The following is a 19,799-nucleotide window of genomic DNA, read 5'->3' as shown; positions in this document are numbered from 1 at the left end:
TCATATATACTCCTATTTTCCCCAATGAAAAAAAATTCTGACTCTGCCACTGGTCATACCAGAACGAAGTTCCCATGCCATTTTTCACCTCCATCCGATGGAACTGCTGACCCAAAGGGCACATTTTCAAAATCTTACGCCACATCCAAGATCCTGAGTAATGCCTACGTAAAACTTTGCAGACCAGAAGTTGTCTTTGCCAAGTAAATACAAGTGAATCCATCTCTTCCACATTGAATCAGCAGGAGACAGCAATCGCCAGATGAGTTTCAAAACATTGACCGTATTAGCTTCCTTAAGTGGTCTCAGCCCTAGACCACCCTTCACTCTCGGCCTGGTAACTATATCCAGAGTCGTGCTTATAGTGTATTAGAAAATGCATTTGCCTCAAGCCCTTCCAAAAATATATAAATCTAAATATTTTTAGTCAACACTTCTTCAATTTTCTTACACCTTGCTCTATTTTCTTCATCTTTCAATCTGTCTAAATTTGTTTGTACTTTGATTTTTTTCGTCTAAACAAACTGCTGCATTTAACGAATTTAATAACTTAAAAAAGCAACTATATTCATGTTTCTTTCCAATATTTTGACATTTAAAACTCTTTTATCTAGAAAATATATATTAAATCTTAGATTTTTATATGTTTTTTCAATATTTTGTAATTATATGAAAAAACTCCACTTTATAATTTTGCCTTAAGCTCCTAAACTCTTCGCACGGCACTGACTATATCCCACGCCACTTTTGCCTTGTGTGCTTGCAAGGTTGGTCTCGACCATAAAAATGCTGTGCATAACTTCTCTATTTCATCAATGCATGAGCTTGGGAGTCGAAATGCAGTCAGCCAGAAATTAGCAATGCTCATCAATACCGATCGAATAAGTTGCAGGCACCCTGCATAGGAAAAAAAACTGACAGTCCATGAGATAATATTGGCTCTAATCTTCTCTATAAGGGGCTGGTAATCCCCTTGTCGCATGCATTTTGTCAAGAGTGGTAACCCCAAGTAGCGAACTGGTAATTGACCTTATGCAAATGGAAAATTTGCAAGAATCAAGTCCTGTTCTGACTATGGGATACCAGCCATGAAGATGGTTGATTTATCTAAACTGATTCTGAGACCTGAGTATTTTTCAAACTGCTCAAAGACCTTCAGCACCCCTTCAACTGATCGTTTTTTCCCATTCGTGAAAACCATAATATCGTCGGTGAAGCTCAAATGTGTGAGTGGGACGTTTTGGCATCGAGGATGATATCCAATGTCCCTTCTCTGAGCTGCTTCATCAAGCATCTTAGATAAAACGTTCATGCACATTACAAACAAGTAAGGTGAGAGTGCACAACCCTGTCTGAGGCCTCTTTCACTACGGAAAAATCCAGCTATTTCACCGTTGACCTGCACCGAGAAGGATGCAGTGGTGACACAGAGGGTGATCCAATGAATGAACCTTGGAGGGAAGTGCATCGCCGAGAGAATGTTGAGGATGAAAGGCCACTGAACCGAGTCAAATGCTTTGGAGATGTCAATCTTCAAGGCACTACACGCTGAGATAGAAACAGTGTGGTAATCTTTAACTAGCTCAGTTACCAAGAGCAAAATCTCCATTAACAATCTGTCCTTCACAAAAACAGATTGATTTGGGGCTATAAGCTGAGGCATCAATCTTTTTAATTGGTTTGCAATGACCTTAGATATCACCTTGATATTGCAACAGGATATTGGCCTATAATCCCTCATCTCCTTTGCATCCATTTTCTTAGGGATAAGGGCAAGAATAGTGGTGTTTATACCTTTTGGTAAGAAACCTTTTATGAAGAATGATTGGATCGCTGTAGTGAAATCATCCCCAATTACTGGCCAAGCTGCTCGAAAGAACTCACAGGTGAACCCGTCAGGTCCCGGAGACTTGTTCACAGACATTGAAAACAGAACCTTTCTGATCTCTTCTGCAGATACCTCAGACTCAAGCATATCACAATCTCCTACAGAGCATCTGAAATCCAATAACTCCTCTAATGCTGTGACAGAAGGTTCCTCAAAATCAACTGGTTTATGAGTAAGAAACTCATGGAAAAATCGCTCAGCTTCCTGTTTGATACCCTCTTGAGTGTTCACAATCTCTCCATTAGGACATTGAATCTCACGAATGGTGTTCCATAGTTCTATGGTTTTGACTGCATTGTGAAATATTTTGTTGTTTTGATCTTCATCTCAAGCCAGTGAAGCTTGGACTTTTGCCTGTAGAACTCTTCTTCCAACGTTGCCACAGTCTGCCACCTCTCAAAGGCTTCCGCTTCATCTCTGATATGATCGGGTGTTGGTTGCAGCAGAGTTTCTCACTGTTTCTCGCAAAGAGTTTCATACGCCTCCTTTGCTCTTCTCAGTAAGTCTCCAAATTTCTTTTTACTCAGCTCTCTGATACCAGGTTTTTAAGCTTTTATTTTTTTTAAAAACCGAAAGAGAGCAGAAGTAGAATGAAATAAAATTGCAGTTTTAGACCAATGCTCCTCTATCAGTGGCCTAAATTCCAGCATTTTCCCCAAAGAATTCATGAAATTGAAAGGCTGTTTCTTTTTCATCTCTCTTGTGTCTAACTGTATTCTGCATCTGAGATGATCTGAGCATCCTCCCGCCTCAAAGACACTGTATGCTTGGCCATGCCGATAAAGCCAAACATCGTTTATTAAAACTCTGTCTAGTTTTTTGCATATCAGCCCCTCCTCCCTTTTGTTACACCACATAAAAACGGACCATGACCTCCCATATCCGACAATGAGCAATGCCTTATTACTTCCTGGAAGTCTATCATCCCAGCAGAAGTGATTGGCGATGAATCAACATTTGAATGCTCCTCATTATCCAACGTCTCGTTAAAATCTCCCATGAGTATCCAAGGTTTATTTCTAAACAATGGTGAATCATGATGATTTTTGATATCCTCCCATAACTCCTTCCTTTCCTCCATCGTGTTTAAAGCGTATATAAAGCTGCAGAAGAACTCTTCTTCAGCCCCATCCAACAGAACAGAACAGGTTATCATCTGGTGACTCTTGAATACTGGTGACATACGAATAGTAGGCCTCCACACGATCCAGATACAACCAAGATGACTATATTCATAATTTGCCATAAAAGACCAGTTCCTAAACACAGAATCCGTAATCTTCCAAGCTTTATTTTCTTTAACACTTGTTTCCAACAGACACCTAAACTGAAACTCCACATCCCGAATCCAGTTTCGAACTATGGAATGTTTTAAAGTTTTGTTGAATCCGCGCACATTCCATGAGAAGCTCGACATTTAGGAACTTTGGCGAGAGACCTTTTTACCCGTAGCATTAAGGGTGTTCTTAGTTACCTGAGTGTTTATCTCTGCTTAAAACTTGTGCTTATTCTTCAAGTTTAAGGCCTTACGCTACCCTCTGCTTCTTCCTTTTGATTCTGGTGGACCACTTCTGTCTTCTTTCCCACTTGCGATGGTTGAGAAGCCAATGTTTGTCCCTCCAAATCCTCTGTTTCTGTTTTGACTATTTTCCCTTTTTCTTCAGTATTACTGAGAACAGAGAATTTAGAGGCTGAGATGTGAGATTCTTGCACTCCCTTCTCCAGACTCTAGCTTATACTTTGTCCTGTTTTTGATGGCGAAACCTGAGTCCACTGTTTAGAATTTTCAGCCGCTCTCTCCCTTGTTTGCTCATCAGACTCTGCAGTTACTTCATCCGAAACCTCCACAACACGATTCTCTGTTTGAACTGTTTTTGCAGTCCTTGCAGTTGGTGTCTCTGCACTCTTAGGAATATAGCTAGTTTTCTTTGGGCTTGTTGCCAAAGTTGTCTTTGTTGTACTATCCTCAGCTGATCAATTTTTGTTTTTCACTCAGGCAGTATCCAAATGCTCCCACTTTTCGCAAGAAACACATCTTGGAGGAAGCCAAGGGTAATGAAATTCCACCAGAGATTCCGACCCATGTTTTGAGAAGTTAATTTCCTTTGGTAGTTCTTTGGTTAAGTCTGCATTCACAAAGATCTTTGATATGTCAAAACTCGAACAAGCGGCTGTTTCCGGATGCAAGTGCTTTGGTTCACCCACTGCACTAGTGATGAAACTCAGACCCTTCCATGAAAACATACTCATCGGAACGTTTTTGAGATGAACCCAGATAGGAACTGATGTCAGCTCAGGAGTGTCTTTCTGTGTAAAAGAAGTCTACTTTGAACCCACCATTGGTATCTCTGCAATGCTCCACATGCTCCGACGGAGAACCCTTGCTCGTATCTGTGGATTTTGAATTCTGAACTTCATCGTCGTAGAATTAATCACTTGGATGTCAATTTTTTGCAGGTTTTCTCCCTGCGACCAAATCTTGTTCACTATAACATTAACTTTCAGACTACAAAATCTTCCCATAAGGGAGACGGGTTCTGAAAAATATCATCGGGAACCTCGACTGATCGCTGATCTGAGTTGGAGCATGTGGCTGTGAGGCAGGCGGCTGAGAGTTGGGAAGGTCACCAGGGACCTCCAGTGATGCCATGGCGGCCAAAGCGGCGCCGGCAAACTTGCTTGATGGAGACAAAAACCGAAAACCCTAATCGTCTTCTTATTGCCTCAGAGCTAAAATACACTGTTTTAAAAATCTCCATTTTGGAAGTTTTTTGGAGATATTAAACACAAACCAATTTACAAAGTATATCTGCTTATAATCTATGGGAAAAATTGCTACAATGATTGATTTCAGAAATGGTAAACAGTAGTGTTTAACTAGATGTTTGCCTATGCGTCATATGCTACACTTGACAAAATAGCCACATAATTTTTTTGACATTGACATCTCAAAATTGCTCACTAGAGATGCCGAAGACTTTACTGTTGTTTAATTTTATTTTATTTTTGTTAAAGATTTTGGATAAAATTTTCAAAATATCTGTTCTTTTAGTTTCTATTTCTACAAATATGTGTTATTTATTTGAGTTTGCAAATTAACATTATTTTGCATTGTATATATGTATATGAATTCGGCCATAATATGTGTATATTGGTATCAGTTGTCAATATTGTGAAACAAAATAAATAAATACAAAATACATAAAAGCAAAAACAAAAGGTGAAATGACGAAAATGACCACGACGTACAATCGTTCTCGTAGGCATCATTTCGAGAAAGCGAGGGACCCATGCAATCCACGTAACGGAGACATGCACAGTTCCTGCGTAATCGAATACTATTTATTTTATTCTTTATTTCACCTAATCGAACATTATTATATATTCTTTTTTAGTGATGGAAAGAAAGATATCACAGGATTGCTTCTTCCATAGTTCCATACACAAACTCCACCGCCCTAATTTGCATATACTCTTATTATTTGTTTATGTATAATTATATATGTTATTAGGAAATGTATAAGATATTAAGAATACACTTTTACCAAAAATATGTACAATATCTTTCTTTAATCTTTTTTTTTTTGAACTGCGTACATGTTTATACTATGTTATGTATGTCGTAATACCATGCAAAAATCCATTGAGCTAATTACGGGTCTATTATTTTCTTTCTATCTATCTTCCATCACAAAAATCATCATGTATTAGACCAAATAATATTGGGATTACTTCTACATTATTATTATTTTTTCTTAAGTAGGAGGAGGAATTCGGATTAATACCCTTTTTTTTTGCTAATATCTTATGGCATAACGTAAGTATCCTCTGTACCGAAAATCAAACTATAATCACAACAAAACCAATCTTTCCATTAAATCACTAGCCTAATCTGGTGGTCATCAATATTTTAAAAACAAATTAATTAAGATAAAGTTTATTTTTTCTCCTATACATTACTCTTGTCATTTTTTTCTAGTTGTATCAATTCATTAGATTCTACCTATCTATCTACTATCCTATTTCTTGAAACAATGAGGGAAATGATGAATATTATATGCACTTATTAGCTTTTCTCTTTGACTAGTATTGATATACGTTAGTACGCAATTGGTGTTTGTCAAGTTAGTCAAAAAAAATATTTTATTGGGAAAAGGAGAATATGAAAAGAAATGAGAAATTAAAAGAAAACAAAGCAAGAACCCTGCTTTCTTCCACCTCCTCTCCTTTCATTTATTTTATCAGCTTTTCCTTTTGCCTAAGCTTTTAAGATTCTTTGATAATCGCTTAATGACCTTATTACCATTACACGCTTTGTCCTTTTCTTTGAGATTGCTTGTTGTACAGTGGCATGCCTACCGACAATTCTAAGTCCTTTCAGGGGCTAAATAGTATTTTACTCGGTTTGCACAAAGAAAAGTAGTAATCTATTCCAAAGAAAATTTGGAACAAGTCTTGTCTCGCGTTATGCAAACCCTAGTCTGAATTCACCATATATGTCCATTCTCTCCAGGCGCTGCTTGTATAAAGGGTGCTTTGGTAATTTCATACCTCGTTGCCATTCGACTTTTGTATACAATTATTTGGTTTTACTTTAGTAATGAAATTCAGGAGTGTGAAAATTTGAAAACCTCTCTCTTCTCTTTATCTCATCAACCTCATTCTTCTTCTTATTTACTAGATCTCTCTTTTTTTGTTTCATTTTATTCTTCTTGTTCATCTTCTCTTCCTTGCTTTATCTTATCTCGCGGCTCTGACCAGCTCTCGAGTTGTTCGTTTCTGGTTAATGGATATTGAACCCTCTTGGGATCTTGGGGGGGTGGTTATTTCTATTTCTAAATTGCATGGCAACATCAAATGACCAAACCAATACCAAATCATCACATTCTCATACTCTTATCCTTATCCTCACCTTCTTATCTTTCCTTCTCCTCATTAGCCTTACAATCCCCATGACTCATCATCAATCCACATCTACGGTTGCTCCCTGCAAGAGGGTTCTTCTCGAACCTTCGGTTCCAGCTTCATCGACAATGGATCTGCATCCAAAGGCTCGCACACGACGTAGCCGCGCTTCTAGAAGGAGAGAGTTTGGAAATGATGCTCATGAAGTTCCTAGTGGTCCAAACCCTATTTCCAACTAGGTAAGTTGGCATATCTGGTTTTACCCGTGAGTTTTAAAGAGATGTTATTATATATCAATATTATATTATATAAACGTGGAGAAGCTTCTGATCGATGGAGATTAGAGAAGAACTCGATTGTTATGGATTTAGTATATATCTTTGGATGATGGATCAATTTGGTACCCTTCATTTCCTGCGTAAATCGTTTGTTCGTTTTGATATTTGCTTTCTCCATCTTTTAAGTTTTGAAGTTAGAGTTGTAAAGAAGAGATACTATTATTCGTTAATCGTTCACATGTGTATGTAGCCACCTCTATATTTTTCCTTCACACAATATTTGGGGCATATAGAATCCCTTATCAGTAGAATTATCTAATTATAGTAAATTTTTAATTATTAAAAGCTTGGAACATGAACATAAAAGACCCTAGTTGTAACAATATTGAATAACAATGAAAATCACGACTCATTTAATTCCCAAAAACTTGTTAGATCTCTTTTCTCCGGACAAAACTGTCATAGTGTCTCCTTGATTTCTGAATATAACTTTGAAAAGAAAATGCAAAAGAGCTATGTCCGATATCAATTATCTAAAGCATTTTTTCCCCTACCGAAAACAAATAACGGAAAAAAAACCCGGAAAAAGTAGTAATAATCTTTAAACAATAATAATAATAGTTCAGGTTGATATGGACCCTCGATATTCATACCCAACCATAGGATACGATTCGAGACAGAAGTCAGAAGACCCATTATCTTTCTATAATTTTTTTTTCACTATAAAATAAAATATATTTCAGAAAAATTTGAATCAGCTTTTTCTTTCGTTAGGTTGAACGACAAAGACTGTCGAGAAGAAGAAGCAAAATTATTAGACAAGAATCGGTTCCTAAATATAGCTTTTTGTCTTATCAAAGCGCAGTGTCCGAGAAAAAACCAAAAGCTGAATAAGAAAAATGTGATGATTTAATAATTATAATCGTATCATTTCCTTGTTGTTGAATTATATGCCATCAATCATTTGCTTTATGATTTTCCACTTTTTTCTCTTTCTATCTTTATTTAAGGTCTAATATTATGTTATTTTTTTGGTTAACGGTCTTGATTTTCTGGTCAAGATTTTCTTATATATATTTACAAGCTACAATATCAATTGAACACTTTCTTCTATATTCGAAAGTTACAAAAAATAGCTTTAATAAGAAATGAACTGATGGTGCATAAATCGAAGTTATACGTTTTAGAATGTTAAAAAATGTCACAAAAGAAAGCTAAGAATTCGCACGAGAGATAGCTAGTGAATTCAAATATATTTCAATCTATCCAAGTTAGTTCTACAAATATTTTGTTTCTTTGCTCCTTTCTTTCAAGTTGGTGGGTGTAAATTAGAACGAGAGACCTTGTATGGTGGTGGAACTACTAGGCCAAATCATTTTGCTTGCTGAGGAGCTTTGGTTAACCAAGTAGACGGCTTTAGATTCTCATTCGATTATAATTTTATATGAAAAATTAGATGAAGATATATATAATGGGGCAGAGAAGCCACGGTCATGACCACTTAAGAGCCGGTTAAGCATTAAATATTCTGGTACGGAAAAGCAGATCCCTCTCAACTAAGCGAAACACGCTTTTCCGACCAAAGAGACATAAAAATAGACAAACACATTGCACTAAGACAATCTCACCATGTCACACATTTTTTTTTTTTGGCTAAATATGTGAATTTCATATAAAATGAGAAGGTTTGTAAATAATTACAAAAAGCTGAACAAGATAAGAAATCCCTTGGCAAAAAAGAATAAAAACAAGGGAGATCCTAGATATAAGTAACTCGGACTACTCGTGAGTAAGCCACTCTTGCATGAGGCCTAAGAAGTCTTTCTTCGTCCTCTTGGCCAAGATGGTGTCTCAAACATGCCGGTCAATACGCTTGAAGATTGCTTGAGGGGTGGTGGAGACACTGTTGAAAAACATGTTGTTCCGTTCAATCCAGAGAGAGTAAATAGTGGCGAGGGCAACTATACGACAGAGGAGTATGGAGGAGGTGGTGTCCCTTAGACTCAGCCAGCACATGAAAGCGTCCCATGTATGAAAAGCAAACAGGCTATAACCCAACCTTATCAGAACCAAATCCCATAACTGCTCACTTACTTCACAACGGAGAAACAAATGATCGCAGTTCTCCTCGAAACAATCACACAAACAGCACAGAGAGGAGATACCAAGACCCCATTTGACAAGTCGGGCTCTAGTCGAGAGTCTGTCGAGTTGGGAAACCCACATGGTGAACGCGTAGCGAGGGATCGCTCCTTTGAACCACACAGAGGAAACATATTGATGCTTTGGAGCACGTGGACGGAGCTCACTCCAAGTGTTTTTTGCTGAGAAGTAGCTGAGGTCAAGATCGTTTGCGCGCCATAGGAAGGAGTCCTCTGAAGAGGAAGCAGCCGGGAGTGGAACAGTTGTGAGGAAGATTTGAAACGACTCTAAAACAGGTGATCGCGCTCCTCTAAAACGCCGACCCTGAGCATTGCAAGCAGAGGCAACAGAGGCGACTAACGGAATAGCGAGTTCCTAAGGTCCAACAGATCCAAAGTGGTTAATAAGAGGGCCAAAGGGGGTCTAATTACCCATCCAGAAACTTGTTTTTTCACCATTTCCAACCTTTAACCTGATGAAACGAGCCACAAGAGGTTTTAGGGAGAGCAGAGAATTCCATGTCCAAGAAGATGGCTTCTTGGCATCGAGAGACCAGAAAATACCACCATGTCACACATGCCAAAAGCACACTACAATCTCATTCTGGTCACGAAACAGCCGTAGATTGATTGATATTTGCTCATTCTGGTCGAAATTTCCGCGCATGTTTCTCTTGTTCGCAATACTGGCATGTTTTTACAAAAACTAGTATGTTTTTACAAAATTTGGCATGATTTTTTTTGACCGATTATCTATATGATTTTAAACCACCGCCAAAGAAAAGCTGACTCAAGTGGTTTTCTTGTGTCCAAATGTCAGTTTGATCTACCAATTAGAAGATCTCCAACGAATCCCAAACTTCTGACCTTTATGAATCACTTTGAATCCCAAATTGCTCATTTTCTTACATAGCAACCTAAAACATATAAAAACATGATTAAAAACTAAAAGAATCTAAAAGACCAAAAATTAAGCTATTCAAATACTAAAACAAATACCAAAACTAAATGTTAGAAAGCTGTTAAAACACATCTTATCAGAAATGACCTCCCTTTTCAATTTACATTCCTGAAACCTACGCATGAAATATTTTATACCACGAATTAACTAGCATATCAAGTATAGAAATTCAAGAATGATAAATTGGGATTCACACGAAAACTAGATTCAGAATCGGCGCTCATGATCTTTTGACTTAATTTATAATCAACTTTTCAAGAAATAAACAAAAAAGGCCAATTGGTAAAATGATTTAAGGTATCATATAAAAAACTGTATAATTCATCATTTTACAACAAATAATCACATTTTTCTAGAAGCAGCTGAAATGTTTCAAATACAATTCATTTAACGATTTTTCCAGATTGATTGTTAGTTATTTTTAATTGGTTTTTAGTTATTTTTACTTTTTAGACATGCAGTACATTGTTAGTTTTAATTTAATCATTGCACTTGACTAGGCCCAATCTGATATAAGTTCAAAAGACTAGATAAGCTCACAAAGGATTCATCACCAACCTCACCAAAGATTTGTAATCGAACTTATCATGCATATAAGAAACAAAAGTATTCCAAAAGGCAAAGCTCACCGAGCATCATAACCTGACTGAGCATTCATAATCGACCTTATCAAATAATGAAAGAGGATACTTGACTCCCAATTCCACATGAATTGAAGAGAGAGGACTATTCTTATTGAAGGGAGAGAATGACAACACAAGAGAGGGGGCAACACGCCATGCAGCCCTAGAGACCAGATCTCGTCGTTGAACATAATTGATGACGTGATGAATGTCACCAACAAAACCATCGAAGAGACCATCGTCAACGACATGGATGATCATTATCAATGAGATCAACACCGCTTCCTAGAGATAACGAGCAAGATTTGTTCAAAGCGAGGCTTTTCGCAAGCTGACGATCAGCCAAAGACACTATTAAAATTCTTACAACGATTAAAGAGATTGATTTATTTATTGTAATTGATGAAAATGAACCAAAGTTCGTTAATCACAAAATATTTTTATTTTTGTCATTCTGCCGATATCTGTCCACATACGAATCGATTAAATTTTGTCAGACATTTACCAGTTTAAATAATCAGCAAAAAACACTACTATATCTATCACCCCAAGAAAAATGGTGTTTAACTATTTATTTTTCTCAGGCTACTTAGTTAGTTTTTTGTTTTATCACAACTAGGAGAGAACCCGCGCATATGCGCGGATCTTGTTTTGATTTATATTTTAAATAATACATTTTTAGAATTTGTTTTGAATTGTATTTTTACCATCATTTTTTCGTTTAAAATATTTATATTTTCTTCGATTTCTTCTAGATGATATACTATTTGTAACCTCTTCGACATGAGTTGTGCCAAATAATCCGATTTTTCTCCTACGGTAATGAGAGACTAAAGATCTACTATTTTAATTTATGTATAAAAACGTAATATCTCATAGAAAAATTTACCATTTTGAGTTTTTTTGGTTATATATATTTTATTGATTCCATTTTTAAATTTTAAAAAAAAAAACTTTGTATGACATTTTGATGTATCTACTCTTCTTTTTTACTATTACTGTTTCTAATAACTTTTATTTTTATAATCGTTTATTGAATATTTAGTCTTATAATTTTATTAGTAAGAGTTTTATATAGGATTATTTAAAATTTCTTAACTTATTCAGTCTCTTAATTATTTTTCACTTACATTAAAATTTAATGATATTTTTAGTTTGAAAATGTAGTTTAAATCACTTGGAAAAAGGAAATAGAATGGTGGATTTAAAAAATCTTGTATTATATAATATTTTTAAGTTTTGATATATTTAAAATAAATTTAAATTTTATTTATTTAAATAATTTTGTTCATATAAATATTAATATTTATTAATGTGCTTTAATGTTTTTCTTTAAATGTGATTAATTAAATGTTTTTCTTTAAATGTAATTAATTGTTTATTTCATTAAGATTTTAAATGGACAGGTGGCACTTTCTCCAATGTTGATGTGGCAAGCAGCTGGAGAAAGTTGGCCAAGTTTTATATATAAAACTAGATGATTACCCACGCAAATGCGTGGATTTTTTTTAATTATTATTTATCTAATGCTTAAAACCTAAATTAAATTTAGATTTTTGGTTGTTTTTGGATATTCATGTGGAAAAAATTAGTTTTTTACTTATTTTTATAAGGTGTTCTTGTTTTGCTTAGCTTTTTTATTGGCTCGTTTTTTTTTATAAATTTATTGGTTTTTTGTTAGTTTTTTACATATTTTCTTAAGGTGTTCTTATTTTGGTTGGCTTTTATATTAGCTTTTTCTTTTGTCTTCAAAAAGCTTATTAAACTTTTCTCTACTAAAAACCCTTAATTTCATTTTTTAAGACTACATTATCTTATTTTTGGAACATCATAAACGAATCTGATATGAGAATCCATCAAATCTAGATATGTAGTCTATATTTTCTTTTACTGGTATCAAAAGTAGTAAGATAATTCTCATAATTATTCAAACATAAAAAAATTCACGGCATCAAATAGTTCTTCAAATCAGAGTAGCTTACATGATCATTATACCACACATCTTATGGTAAAGACTTCTTCTTTTTCTGTTATGTGAATTAAATTCAACTTAGAACAAACCATTAGCGAATTTTTACCTTTTTGTAAAACATAGTCAAGTTTACTAAATTCAGTGCGTGTTAATTATCTTTAACTTACCTAAACAAATGTTTCATTTTTTTCTTTGCTTGTTTCCAACGCTTGTTTACTTTGATTTCCATGCATGTATCGCATTCAATGATTTGTTATAGTGTTTTATCTAAACCATGTTACGAACATCACTGCATCATCAACTTGGAAATATAACGCTAACCAATTGATCCTCTTCCCTCCATTAAGCGAACCCCTATAGATTCCCTAATACCCGAAATATGAAAAGTCATAATAAGAATTTTTTCTTTTTTTTTATGATCATAAAGTCAAAAATGTTTAGTAAGAAAAATTAAATTAGTAGTAAATTTCTCTTTTGAGAACCCAAATAAGCAAGGTATAAAAAAGTTTATCAGTAATTCTCAGAGTAACTAATCATCTTTCATAAGTTCATAGTCACCATATTTGTGAAATGTATGTAGCAAATTAACATTCAAACAGTAAAGTAAAAAAAAGGAGAGTTCTTGATCACAAAAAGGAGAGTTCTTGATCACACTATTTATAGAATTCTCGAACAAAATTCTTCTTCTCCTTTAAACGAACATAATTGAGTGTTACCGTTAATGTCTCTGACCGTAACCAAAAAATAAATCTAAAACTGTGGATCTATGGACAACGTTTATTGTCGGAGGCTTCTACATAAAAACCTGCATAAGTTACAATTTAAAGCTGTAGATTGGAGATTTATCAGAAAATTTTGAGTTATTTTAACTATTTTTTTTCTTTTTTTCTTTTTCATATTTGCGTTGAAACGTGTAAAAAAAATCTTTATATTAACAATGTTTGAAGCGTCATTAAGATTATGAAACATTAAAAGCTGAAGTTAAAAAGCCATCATAATAAATAATCAAATTATAAGAAAAATGATTATGAAAATAAATAGTTTTAATTTAGTTTTTTTTTAATAACAAATAAATGAGCTGATGTGTCATAAAAATGAGTGTTGATGTATCAAGTTTGTGAGACTCAACTGAGTCTTTATATAATAGATTTAAGTTTTTTCTTATACACTATATCAGATGAAAATTAAAGCTGTCATTTATCAGGATAACTTTATGAAATACTTAAATTTATTGAAAGTTGAAACCTTTATTACCATTTAACTAAAACACATACAGTATATAGTGCGTAAAAAAAATCTAGCTGTTTTGGGTCAATTGAAAAACAAATTAAAACCATCAATTTAGAACAAATAAAAATTATTTAATCATATTTTTTTTTACTCGCAATATACACCAGACAATAATAAAACAGTATTATACATCGCTACAGTCTTGTCAAATACATTAATCTAGCCAAAACCATTATAACTATTTAAATAAACCATATATGTAAACATATATTTATCTACTGTCTTGGGTCAATTGAAGAATAAATATCATTTCAAAACAAATAATCACATTTTTCTAGATGCATTTAGAATCTATATAAAACCAAAAAAAAAAAAAACTAACCATTTTTTTTATGTTTTTTTAATGGGTTTTTATTTTTTTTCCTAACAATATACCAATTAAAAGTCTGTAAAAAACACAATTACACACCGGTATATTTCTGCCAAATACATTTATCTATCCTTTTTTTTGTCGTCATACATTTATCTATCCAAAACCATTACAATTACCATTCAATTACCATTACTATTAATATACAATAAATTCACTCATTTGGCTGTTTTGGGTTAATTGAAGAAAGAAAAAAAGTCTCATTTCAGAAAAGATAAATCACATTTTTATAAATGCAGTTAAAATCTATTTAATAAAAGTTACTTATTCATAGTTTTCATATTGATTGGTAGACTGTTAGTTGTTTTTTCTAAATTGTTTTTTCCCTCACAATATAAAGTCTGTAAAGAAAACTATACATTGGTACAATTCTACATCGGTACATTTCTGTCCAATACATTTTATCTATCAAAAACTATTATTACCATTTTATTTGAACAATATATATTTAGCTGCCATGGGTTTCTAAAGAACAAAATTGATCATTTTTTAAAAAAAATAAGTCACACTTTTTAGGCGCTGTTTATATTTTTGAGTAAAATTTATTTAATTAAATTTCAGATGGATTCTTCATTTTTTATTAGTTTCCGATGTATTTGTTTTACAATATATGTCAAATTAAAAACCATAACAAACAAGAGAAGTGTTTTTCTTTCTTTCTCTTCTTTCATCCCCATCTTTGGAGAGAGACACTTTATTTGTAAATTCCAATTAATATCGAATCATCTTTTCAGTTTCAACCGAATCTAATAATTCCAACTATGATCAGATTTTCTTTTGTTTTGGATCGTTCTGTCATTTGATTATGTTCATTGGATTTTTTTCGCTAGTTTTATTTATCGGTTCTTTCTACTTGAGTGAAATCTTTCACTAATCCTTTACTGGAATGAATGATCTCTTCATAATAGAATAATCGTTGGTCTTTAGTGGTAAGAACTATGTATAGGAGGTGACCTCCTGAGGGTTGGGTGGGCTGAGGGATGACCGAGCGAGATAAGGGTTATCGTAAGGGTTGGTGGTGCATGATCGTCTGAAGGTACATGACTGATCGCCGGGACCAGGGACCGACCACCGGTAAAAAGGAAAGGATTTTCCAGCTGTTGAGATGTTGTTCTGTCCTATCTCTTTAACAGATAGGTTCCTCTTCTATTTGAGGCAGTGATATACAGATCCAGTGACAAGTGTTTGAAATATTCAATTGACATCATCCTCTCTTGGCTGTGAGTTATAGATCTCTCTAAATCTCCTCTTAAAAAAAATTATTTAAGGATTAGGGTGACATATTTCTTAAGTTTGTATTGATCGATGGTGAAATTCATGAAGAAGTGGAAATTGCTGACTTCAGATGTACACAAGATCAAATCATAGGAGTTAAAAAAGGTGAAGGAGCAGTGGTCTAACGCGGCGGCGTGGTGGTCAATGGTGGATGCATCATTGGAAATTTTGTTGGTGATGAATGAGCGGTGCTGCAACACATTCATCTCTCTGCCTACATGGGCTCTTGAGTTCATATACGATTTATACGTATCGTAATACGTGTTGGATGACTTGTAATGCTTATTGGACTTTTTGATGTGTTGTAAATTGTTCTACCTTTTGGGCTTTTAGATGGCAAAAAAACGATAACAAATAACACTATCATTTATAGGTACATGTGTGAAACCATTATTACCATTTACTTATATAGATAACTAGCTATCTGAGGTCAATTGAAGAAATAAATCTTCATTTTAGAACAAATATATTATTATTACATGAATTGTTAGTTTTATATCGATATATAATACGTTTTGTGAACTTATAATACATTATACGATGTTTTCAAATACATTAAATCTATCTAAAACTATTATTACTTTTAATTAAACCATATATGTATATCTAGCTGTCTTCAGTCAAATAAATAAATAAAAATCATAATAAAAAGTTCCAAAATTTTCTCCTGGATAACATGCATATTAACTGTCAAAATTTTATTTGCCAGTAAAGATTGCATAGTATGATAGATTTGAATTGTTGATGGTTTAGCTATCTATCAGATCTTGGTATAAATCTAAGCCACCTCAGAATTACAAGAAGAAACTACTAGGTACGGAAAGATCCTAAAACAAACTTTAATGTTCTAGATACCAGGCGTGGTGGTCAACAGTGGATGCATCAGTGGAAATTTTTTGAGTGATGAACGGGCGGTGCTGCAACACATTCATCTCACGTGCTCTTGAGTTCATACGATTTACATGTGTTGTAATACGTGTTGGGAGGCTTGTAATGGGGCTTATTGGGCTTAGTTTATATTTTGTATTGGACCATTAGATGTGTTGTAAACTATTCTGCTTTTTGGGCTTTTTGAAAAAAAAAAAACATAAGAACTAACACTATCATGTTTCGCCTTTTCGGTACACGTGTGAAACTATCATTACCATTTACTTGCAATATAGATAACTAGCTGTCTGGGGTCAATTGAAGAAACAAATCTTCATTTTAGAACAAATAAATCATATTTTTCTAAATATAGTCAAAAAGATTAAAGCAAAATTTCTATAAATATATTTTTATTACATGAATTTTTGAGTTTTATATTGATATATAGTACGTTTTCGGACTTTTAATACATTAATGTGATGTTTTCGAATACATTAAATCTATATAAAACTATTATTACCTTTCAATTAAACCATATATATCTACCTGTCTTCAGTCATATAAAGAAAAAATCATAATAAAAAAATCCCAAAATTTTATTTTGGATAACATGCATATTCACTGTCAAAATTTTATTTGCCAGTAAAGATTGCGTGGTATGATAGATTGGAATTGTTGATGGTTTAGTTATCTATGTGATTATGGTATAAATATAAGCCACCTCAGGATTACAAGAAGAAAATACTAGGCAGAGAAAGATCCTTAAAACAAACTTTGATGTTCTGTACCAGGTCAACAAAATTGGTAAAAAAACACACTTCTTCTTTTTTCTTTCTTTTGTAAAATTGGTAGAAAAATATTTGTTTATTAATGGCAAACAGTAGCCAACATTTCTGTCCAATTAGTTTCATCTTGAGGTTGTCTTTCTCAGTATTGTATCGTTTCAAAAACCTCTCTTTTTTTTTTCTGTTATAACCTATTAAACTCTGCATACAACAGGATACCAAACAATTTCTGGTTTTTTTTTTTTTTGTAGGACTGTTGGATCTTCATATAAAAGCAAACAAAAAGCCTTGGGAGATCTTTTAATCGATATCTTCTAAAGAAATGAGTTGTTTCTCGTGTTTCTCTTCGAAAAATACGGACAATGAAGGTTCTTCCATTCCTGCTCCAAGCTCACCTGGTAAGCTCTCGTTCAAATCTTTGAAAATGTTTTGGCTGACTCTTTTTAGATATTCCTTGAAAATTCTAAAAAATAAATTCTGCAATATCTTTTTTTTTTTCTTGTAGATAACCTGAGAGAGAGAAGAACTAGAGAAGTCGCGGCCAGGAATGGAAGACCATCGGACAATACAAAGATTTTCACTTTCCGTGAGTTAGCCACCGCGACAAGTAATTTCAGACAAGAAAACCTCATCGGCGAAGGCGGGTTTGGGCGGGTTTATAAAGGAAAGCTCGACAAAGGACAGGTCAATTTTTTTTTTTTTTTAAAAGCTGAGATCTTTATTTTACTATTAGGACTTTTTGATGTTCAAAAAAAAGATGTTCAAAAATTTTTTTTTTAAAAAACTATTCTTACTTTGAAACATATAAAGCTAATCAAACTCACTAACTTTTCCTTTTTGGTGTTATTTTTGTGTGTTTTGTGATCAGATCGTGGCAGTGAAACAACTTGATAAGAATGGATTACAAGGAGAGAAAGAGTTCGTGGTCGAGGTTTTGATGCTTAGTTGTCTTCATCATTCAAATCTTGTGAATCTCATTGGCTATTGCGCCGCTGGAGACCAAAGAATTCTTGTTTACGAGTATATGCCTCTTGGATCCCTTGAAGATCATCTCTTCGGTAAATCATCATCTCAATCTTTTCATTCACTACTCAATTCTAAAAAAAGGTTAACCAAAAGATAATCCTGATGTTTTAAGAATTAAATATTAGATAACCAACCGGTTCGATGATGTAATTAATTAAAAACAGATATTGAACCGAATCAGAAGCCACTAGACTGGAACACGCGTATTAAGATTGCTTTAGGAGCGGCAAAAGGACTAGAGCATCTTCATGACAAAGCTGATCCTCCAGTGATTTATCGAGATCTTAAACCATCAAATATATTGCTAAACCGAGAATTTGTCGCCAAACTATCAGATTTCGGTTTAGCAAAGCTTGGTCCTGTTGGAGATACTACTGGAGAGACACTTAACGTGTCTTCCCGAGTTATGGGAACATACGGTTATTGTGCTCCTGAGTATCAAAGAACCGGCTATCTAACGGTTAAATCAGATGTCTACAGCTTTGGAGTTGTGCTGCTGGAACTGATAACCGGAAGACGAGTTATCGACACAATGAGACCAAGTCATGAACAAAATCTGATTACTTGGGTGAGTTCTTTTATTTGCATAGATATTTTTGGCTCATCAGTGTAAACACTAACCTTAAACTTTGGCTTAGGCACAACCTATTTTCAGAGATCCCAGTAGGTTTCCGCAGCTAGCTGATTCATTGCTTCGAGGCGAATTCCCGGAAAAGAGTTTGAACCAAGCTGTGGCTGTAGCGGCGATGTGTCTGCAAGAAGAACCAACGGTTAGACCACTAATGAGCGATGTTGTTACAGCACTCAGCTTCCTTGGCCCATACTCCAGTACTGGCCCTAACCATTTGTAACAAGATGGGTTTGAGAACTATCATGATGCAGTTCAGGGGAATTAAAGTCCTAGAATAAGTTAAACTCGCGAGTTTAGACATTTCATATTTTGTGACCCAACAATTCACAACATATTGTGTGTTTCTTTCATTTGAATTGTTTTTTTTATTATTGTTAAAGGGTTTGAATTTTATTTGAATTGTTTTTTTATTTGATCAATCAGTATGGTCTATATCGGTTATTTTTTTGCCAGCATCTAAGTTGAATATAACTAAATTTTCATCAGACGTTTAGGGTTATGATTTTTATTCAAAATTTTCTTAACCCTCTTTTCGTTTTTGAGTCGTTATAATAAAATCACTGGTCGATGTTGCCTATTACACCGAGTTACACACAAGAAAGAACGTGAACAAGACGACCTTCTCTCCCAACCTAAACACTTTCTCTGTCTCTTTCTCTATGCTTTTGGTTCTATTGGTCGACCTTGTACATTATGTTGTTCTTATCTCTTACTTATATCAGTTTATATGTAACATACAAAACTACAACCAAAAAATCTAATAAATAAGAATACTCAAAGCTACACT

General features: G+C 34.0%; 3 protein-coding genes across 3 annotated transcripts; 2 read left to right on the top strand and 1 right to left on the bottom strand.

Annotated features, from left to right (window-relative positions):
- Window positions 1–6,403: 6,403 nt before the first annotated feature.
- LOC18013632 (CLAVATA3/ESR (CLE)-related protein 41) lies at window positions 6,404–8,014 on the top strand. Its single transcript, XM_006418632.2, has 2 exons — window positions 6,404–7,032; window positions 7,846–8,014. Exon 1 carries the CDS (start codon window positions 6,733–6,735, stop codon window positions 7,030–7,032), a length of 300 nt encoding a protein of 99 aa, XP_006418695.1. The 5' UTR covers window positions 6,404–6,732; the 3' UTR covers window positions 7,846–8,014.
- Window positions 8,015–8,922: 908 nt separating this feature from the next.
- LOC112084404 lies at window positions 8,923–9,733 on the bottom strand. Its single transcript, XM_024153531.1, has 2 exons — window positions 9,686–9,733; window positions 8,923–9,588 (listed from the first exon to the last, which is right to left on the bottom strand). Exons 1-2 carry the CDS (start codon window positions 9,731–9,733, stop codon window positions 8,923–8,925), a joined length of 714 nt encoding a protein of 237 aa, XP_024009299.1.
- Window positions 9,734–17,677: 7,944 nt separating this feature from the next.
- Window positions 17,678–19,317, top strand: LOC18013631 (probable serine/threonine-protein kinase PBL25). The gene is made up of 5 exons (XM_006418631.2): window positions 17,678–17,753; window positions 17,861–18,039; window positions 18,224–18,413; window positions 18,546–18,949; window positions 19,020–19,317. Exons 1-5 carry the CDS (start codon window positions 17,678–17,680, stop codon window positions 19,230–19,232), a joined length of 1,062 nt encoding a protein of 353 aa, XP_006418694.1. The 3' UTR covers window positions 19,233–19,317.
- The last annotated feature ends 482 nt before the right edge of the window (window positions 19,318–19,799 follow it).

The sequence above is a fragment of the Eutrema salsugineum genome, unplaced genomic scaffold (assembly GCF_000478725.1).
Source record: "Eutrema salsugineum unplaced genomic scaffold, Eutsalg1_0 scaffold_4, whole genome shotgun sequence".
NCBI lineage: Eukaryota > Viridiplantae > Streptophyta > Magnoliopsida > Brassicales > Brassicaceae > Eutrema > Eutrema salsugineum.
Note: the sequence above shows the minus strand (reverse complement) of the source record. Positions and strands in the feature narration are given on the sequence as shown.